At 54.7% G+C, this 6,724-nt stretch overlaps 1 protein-coding gene across 1 annotated transcript in view; it reads left to right on the top strand.

The window, feature by feature from the left end:
- DCPS (decapping enzyme, scavenger) overlaps positions 1 to 4,548 on the top strand; it is a 24,209-nt gene extending 19,661 nt beyond the window's left edge. The window contains exons 5-6 of the mRNA XM_014961039.1: positions 983 to 1,093; positions 4,095 to 4,548. Coding sequence (XP_014816525.1) covers positions 983 to 1,093; positions 4,095 to 4,361 — 378 coding nt within the window. The 3' untranslated portion in view covers positions 4,362 to 4,548. The remainder of the gene's footprint in view (positions 1 to 982; positions 1,094 to 4,094) is intronic.
- Positions 4,549 to 6,724: the final 2,176 nt, after the last annotated feature.

Raw genomic sequence — 6,724 nt, 5'->3', positions numbered from 1 at the left:
CCCCAGCCAGCCCTGATCCAACGAGGACACGCCGATCCGTCGCCTTTTTCCAGAGCCATGTGCAGGCTGTTTCGGGAAGGGAGCCGGAGCGTGAGAGCTGGGCTGGGGGCAAACAGCAGCTTCGTGTTTCCAGAGCCCCGAGAGCAGGTCCTGAGAGCATCTTTTGGCACTCTTTCCCAGTAGCCAGATGGGTTTCTCGCAGCCCTGAGAAGATCTGCTGAGTCTCAACTATCTAAACCCTTTGCTTTGCGGTGTTTATGTTAGAAAGCCACTAACTGAGCTGAAGGAGATGGGGATTTTTATTTTATTTTTTTTTCATTTATTTTGTGTAATGATCCACAACCCCGCATCTTGTTAAACATTGCATTTGGAAAGTGCTTTAGGAGGTGCCAAAGGTTGGATGAGAGCTGCCTTAATGGCCTTATTTCACTGCACCGGTGACCGATTAGATCCTGAAAATAGTTATTTATAGAACTGGTGTGACCAGAAAGTGGAAATATCGGAACCACTTTGCACGGTGGAAATTTAGGAAGCTTTTCGCTTGGAGAAACCTAAGAGTCATGGTTTTGGCTGCTGCAATTCGCTGTTGGTCGTGGTGTGAGCGTGGAGACACACCGCTCGCTCGCTCGGCAGAAAAGAGACACCCCCCCGGCCTTCTGGGCTCAGGCCTCAGTTTCCCCCATGTCTGAGAAGGTATTTGTGATCCCACTCTTGATGGATTGGGGTGAAGCCATCCTCTTCTGCTTATTCTTGGGGAATAAAAAAACCTGGTTTCTCCAGAAACGGCGCTTTGAGGTGCAGTAGGTTTGGAGGTGAGCACGTCTCACCCTGGGAGATTCCTACTGGATTCAGCCCAGTTTAGGTGTGGGTTAAACAGGACCCTGCTATTGCCCATTCCAGCCTGGAAAGGGGGTGGTTGGTGTGTCTGGTCCAAAGCGCTCGTGCGTGGTCACCTTTGTCACTGTCCCCCCTCTCCCTGCAGCTGGATGACCTCTACCTGATCGCCCTCATTCACCGCCGGGAGGTCAAGTCTCTTCGGGACCTCACGGCCGAGCACCTCCCGCTGCTGAGGAACGTCTTGCAGGAAGGGAAGGTGAGCAGTGATGCTGGTGTGACCCTGCCTGAGGAGAGCATGGCAGGGTCACTGCCGACCCACCTATGCATGGATCTTCCTGGGGACCCAGAGAGGACAATCTGACACCCCGGTCCCTGCTGCCCCATCAGCATCTTCCCTGGGGCATCAGGAAGCTGTGCCACATGTGGGGCATTTCAGGGCCCTTTGATAGAAAGCAGCCCTGAGGAAAGGGACTTGGGGGTGCTGGTGGATGAGAAGCTGGACATGAGCAGGCAGTGGGCACTTGCAGCCCAGAAGGCCAATCCCATCCTGGGCTGCATCAAAAGCTGCGTTGCCAGCAGGTCCAGAGAGGGGATTCTGCCACTTTGCTCTGCTCTGGTGAGACCTCACCTGGAGTATTGTGTGCAGGTCTGGAGCCCTCAATATAAGAAGGACATGGACCTGATGGAGAGGGTCCAGAGGAGGGCCACAAGGATGATCAGGGGGATGGAGCACCTCTGCTCCGAGGACAGGCTGAGGGAGCTGGGGTTGTTCAGCCTGAAAAAGAGGAGGCTCCGGGGAGACCTAATAGCGGCCTTCCAGTACCTGAAGGGGCCTACAGGAAGGCTGGGGAGAACCTGTTTAGAAAGGCCTGCAGTGACAGGACAAGGGGCAATGGCTTCAAGCTGGAGGGGAACAGATTTAGACTGGAGATGAGGAGAGGGTTCTTCACTGGGAGGGTGGTGGAGCACTGGAACAGGTTGCCCAGGGAGGTGGTTGAGGCCCCTTCCCTGGAGATATTCAAGGAGAGGCTCAACGAGGCCCTGGGCAACCTGGTCTGGTTGGGGGTGTCCCTGCTGACTGCGGGGGGGTTGGACTAGATGACCTTTGGAGGTCCCTTCTGGCCTGGGCAATTCTATGAATCTATGATATTTCTCCATGACCTTCAGGAGTCCAGCCCCGTCCTCCTCACAGTGATATCTTCCCAACACCTTGACCGTTCTCACCAGCCAACCCTTTTTTTTCCAGCCCCGTGACGGGGCGTGCCTGGGAGATGGATGGGTGATAGCTTCTCTTTCCTTCACCGTGGTAGAAATTTGGAAAGTAACCGTGCTGGGGAAAGTGGAGATTAATTAAGAGATTAGTCGGGGGATTGCAGCGTGCTGAGCAGTGAACCGAGCCGGCGTGCCGGAGTTTGCCGTGGCTGTTTATAGCTTTAATTACACCGGCTGGTAACGGGATCCCTGTAACTTGCCGAGCGAGCCGGGGCGATAAGGGTGGAAGGGAAAACGATATGAGCGGAGGAGAGCACGTCCCGTCCCAGGGCGGGGAAAGTGGGGCAGCCAGAGGCATTGCTCCATCCCCACGGAGGATGGAAGCGAGGATGGGGAAGAGCTCTGTCCTTCCTCACCTCCCTCTCTCCCTTGCCCTGAGGATGGAGGAAGCAGAAATCACTTCTGCCCTTCTCTCTGTCTTCTGTGCTGCCGGGGGATGCTCCTTGCCATCCATGGCAAGGTCTGTCCATGTGCTGCTTCCCCCTGGAAAAGCGGGGAGGTCCCGGCCGACTGGCGTCTAGCAAATGTGACACCCATCCACAAGAAGGGCTGGAAGGATGATCCAGAGAACTCCAGGCCTGTCAGTCTGACCTCGGTGCCTGGGAAGGCCATGGAACAGACCATCCTGAGTGCCATCATGCAACGCATGAAGGACACCCATGCGATCAGGCCCAGCCAGTACTAGTTCACGAGGGGCAGGTCCTGCTTGACCAACCTGATCTCCTATGACCAAGTGACCCACTTGGTGGATGAAGGAAAGGCTGTGGATGTTGTTTATCTGGACTTCAGCAAAGCCTTTGATACAGTCTCCCACAGTATCCTCCTGGAGAAACTGGCTGCCCATGGCTTGGATGGGAATACCCTCCACTGGGTTAAAAACTGGCTGGAGGGCCGGGCCCAGAGAGTGGTGGTGAATGGAGTCAAATTCAGCTGGCGTCCAGTCACGAGTGGTGTCCCACAGGGCTCAGTACTGGGGCCAATTCTCTTTAACATCTTTATCAATGATCTGGACGAGGGGATCGAGTGCACCCTCAGTAAGTTCACAGACGACACCAAGCTGGGTGGGAGTGTCGACCTGCTGGAGGGTAGAGAGGCTTTGCAGAGGGATCTTGACAGACTGGATGGATGGGCTGAGACCAACCGGATGAGGTTCAACAAGGCCAAGTGCCAGGTCCTCCACTTGGGTCACAACAACCCCATGCAGTGCTACAGGCTGGGGGCAGAGTGGCTGGAGCTGCCTGGCAGAAAAGGACCTGGGGGTGTTGGTCAACTCTTGGCTGAAGATGAGCCAGCAGTGTGCCCAGGTGGCCAAGAAGGCCACCAGCATCCTGGCCTGTGTCAGGAACAGCGTGGTGAGTAGGGCCCAAGAGGTGATTGTCCCCCTGTACTGGGCACTGGTGAGGCCCCACCTCGAGTACTGTGTCCAGTTTTGGGCCCCCTACCATAAAAAAGACATAGAGGTGCTGGAGCGGGTCCAGAGAAGGGTGACAAAGCTGGTGAGGGGTCTGGAGAATAAGTCTTATGAGGAGAGGCTGAGGGAGCTGGGGTTATTCAGCCTGGAGAAGAGGAGGCTGAAGGGAGACCTTATTGCTCTCTACAACTCCCTGAAAGGAGGGTGTAGAGAGGTGGGGGTCGGTCTCTTCTCCCAAGTCACAGGCGACAGGACAAGAGGAAATGGCCTCAAATTACGCCAGGGGAGGTTCAGGCTGGATATTAGGAAAAATTTTTTCACTGAAAGGGTTATCAGGCATTGGAATGGGCTGCCCAGGGAGGTGGTTGAGGCCCCATCCCTGGAGGTGTTCAAAAGCCGGGTTGATGTAGTGCTGGGAGATATGGTTTAGTGATGGTGTTGCTTTTTGTCTATTTTTGTCAAAGTTAGGTTGACGGTTGGACAAGATGATCTTTAAGGTCCCTTCCAACCTAGAAGATGCTGTGTGTCCTCATGTGTTGCTCGTCCTGACCCGTGGCTTGTTTTTCCTCCCTAGGAGGCCATAAGGAAGCGCTTCGGGGTGCCCGCGTCCCAGCTGCGGATCTACCTGCATTACCAGCCCTCCTACTACCACCTGCACGTGCATTTCACCGCCCTGGGCTACGACGCGCCGGGCAGCTCGGTGGAGAGAGCCCACCTCCTGGCAGACGTCATCGACAACCTGGCCATGGACTCCACGTACTACCAGAAACGGGCTTTGACCTTCCCCCTTCGGGCCGACGAACTCCTGTTTAAGAAATTCCAGGAGGCAGGAAGAGTGTGAGCTGGAAGAGGAGCTTTTTTGTATTTTTTCATTTTTAATAAATGCCCATTTTCAGGGTTTTTTTTTTTTTTTTACAGGTCTCGGTGCTTTTTTTATTTTTTAAGTCTGATTTTATACAAATTGGGGCCGACAGCCCATTGCTATGGAAACCATGTCTTCTGCTCAAGTCAATTAAAACGTTGATTGAGTAACCCCGTTTGGTGTTCTGGCTTTTACCAGGCTCCTGGCACCACAGGGGTGCAGCAGACAGAGGGGTTCTGGCAGGAGGGGCTGTGTCCATCCACCTTCTTCACCCAAAACCCAACCTCTGCCACCAAATTTCAGCCCAAACGGGGGAGCAGGCAGCCAGAGGGGTGCAAAAAACTCCATGAGCTTCACTTACTCCTTAAGGATTTACCCCTGGGAGTGGGATTGCAGCTTCCCTGGGGCAGGGAGAGGCTTTTTGCTCCAAGTAAATCAAATGACTAACCCTGGCCCTCGCCCTGGCCGCCTGCTGGGGGCTCGGTGACTGCTGCCTGATCCCCACAGCACCTCTGCCCCGCTAATTAGTCATATATCCGCCTTAAATGAGCTCGTTTAAAAGGGCAGCCCCTCCCTGCCACAGGCGGCTTGAAAGTTTCGCAAGGGTTCCTCTTGAAAAAAAAAACCATAAAATCAACCATTCCTTCTGGCAGGGAGGTGGTGGGGCAGGAGGTGCCTCCCTGCAGCTGGAAGGTCCTGCCCCAGGAGCCCCCCCGAACCTCTGGGGGCTTCTGCTGCCACTTCCCAGCTCTGCTGAGGTTTTTCTTCCTCTCCTCATGAGACACAGTCCCCCCCTCAAGTGCCATCACCTGGCCAGAGCTGCTCATTTTGGTGGGAAAAACACCAAAAACCAGATTTCTACGTGCAGAGAGAGGTTTATTCCACTGACCCAGCCGTTCTTCAGCCCCTGCATCTTCTCAGGCACCAACCTCTGAAAACTTCATGAGTTCTGGCTGCCAGAAAGGGCTCTGGTTTCTGGGCAGGGATGTAATTGCAGGAATCATCTCGCCAGCTACCCCAGTTATTTACTCCTTTCAACACACTGGGCTCTAAGGCTTGGTGTTTTTTGGGTTTTTTTGCTGATACAGGGAGGGGGGGAAAATAAGATGTGATTATTTTTTTTTTCCAGTGCTGCCCTGCGATGGAGCGGTCCACAGCATCATCAGAGATACCCTGGGGCTTTGTTTGGCTCATCCGATTAATAAATATTCAGGTCAGGCAGTTCCCTGGTACCTCTCCACAAGGCAGAGCATCAGGATGCAGCCGCCTTTCCTCCTTGCTCTGCAAAAATGGGTGCTGAGAAAAGCTGGGGAATCCCTTTGGGGGAGCCTTTCCCTCCTGTTTCAGGGTCTTCTGAGACCAGGGCTGGGTCAGGAGCTGGGGAGCTGCTGGAGGAGCAGGTCTGGAGAAGGTCAGCGTGGTTTGCTGCCCCCCAGCTCTTTGCATCCCTGGGTTTTAAGTTGGTAAAGGGAAAAGGGATGAATTTTTTTTGGTTCCCCCCATATCAGAGTGTTCCTTGGGCTTGGTCTGCCCGGGTGAGGAGATGTCAAGGTTTTACGTACTCACCCGGGAATGGAGATGGTTCAACACCAGATTGGATCGTCCTGTTGCCCGGGAAGCTTCCCTCTTCTTCAGGTATTAAAAAAAACCAAAAAACAACCACCAAACCCAACAAACTGTCTCTTGAAAATAGACTTTCCGAGGGCTGCGACAGACGACTGAGCAGCACATCTTCTGCAGACCATCTGTCTGCTCCCGCGGGAGGAACTGCTTCTCCTGGGGGAGCGGGGAGCGCTCCTGGCCGTCACCCCATCTCCCTGGGGAGCAGTGGGTGAGCCCAGGGTGGGGGCTGTCCCCTGCCTGCCATGGGAGGAGGGGGTAGGGGGATGCGTTTTGATGGATCTTGTCTTTTGGAGGATTTCCTGAGGTCCTGGGGCTGGGTGCGTGGAGTCAGAGCGGCATTTCCAGGCTGTGGGCTGAGGAAGGGTGAACCCGAGGTGGTCCCCGAGCAGCAGGACAAAGGGGGCTTGTCCTGGTCATGAATTGCTCCATTCTTGTCCCTCTGGAGCAGATGCCACCAGCCCGGCCGAGGGTCCCCCTCCTCCTTCGTTAGCAGATCCCCACTCGCCCGGCTTTGTCCTCCTCACCCTCTCGGCAGCGTTTCGCTGCGGTGTGGTGGCCCGAGGACCATCCTGGGGTGGCAGAACCTGTGCCCCCTCCTCGCTGTTGCGTCCTGGACCTTTTCTCCACCCATTTTTTGGGTGTTATTTCTGAACCCCTTTGGGCTGGGTGATGGCACAGCTCGTTCCAAATTCACTCCTCAAAACTTTTTTTTTTTTTTT

The sequence above is a fragment of the Calidris pugnax genome, unplaced genomic scaffold (assembly GCF_001431845.1).
Source record: "Calidris pugnax isolate Ruff unplaced genomic scaffold, ASM143184v1 scaffold269, whole genome shotgun sequence".
In the NCBI taxonomy this organism is placed as follows: Eukaryota; Metazoa; Chordata; class Aves; order Charadriiformes; family Scolopacidae; genus Calidris; species Calidris pugnax.
Note: the sequence above shows the minus strand (reverse complement) of the source record. Positions and strands in the feature narration are given on the sequence as shown.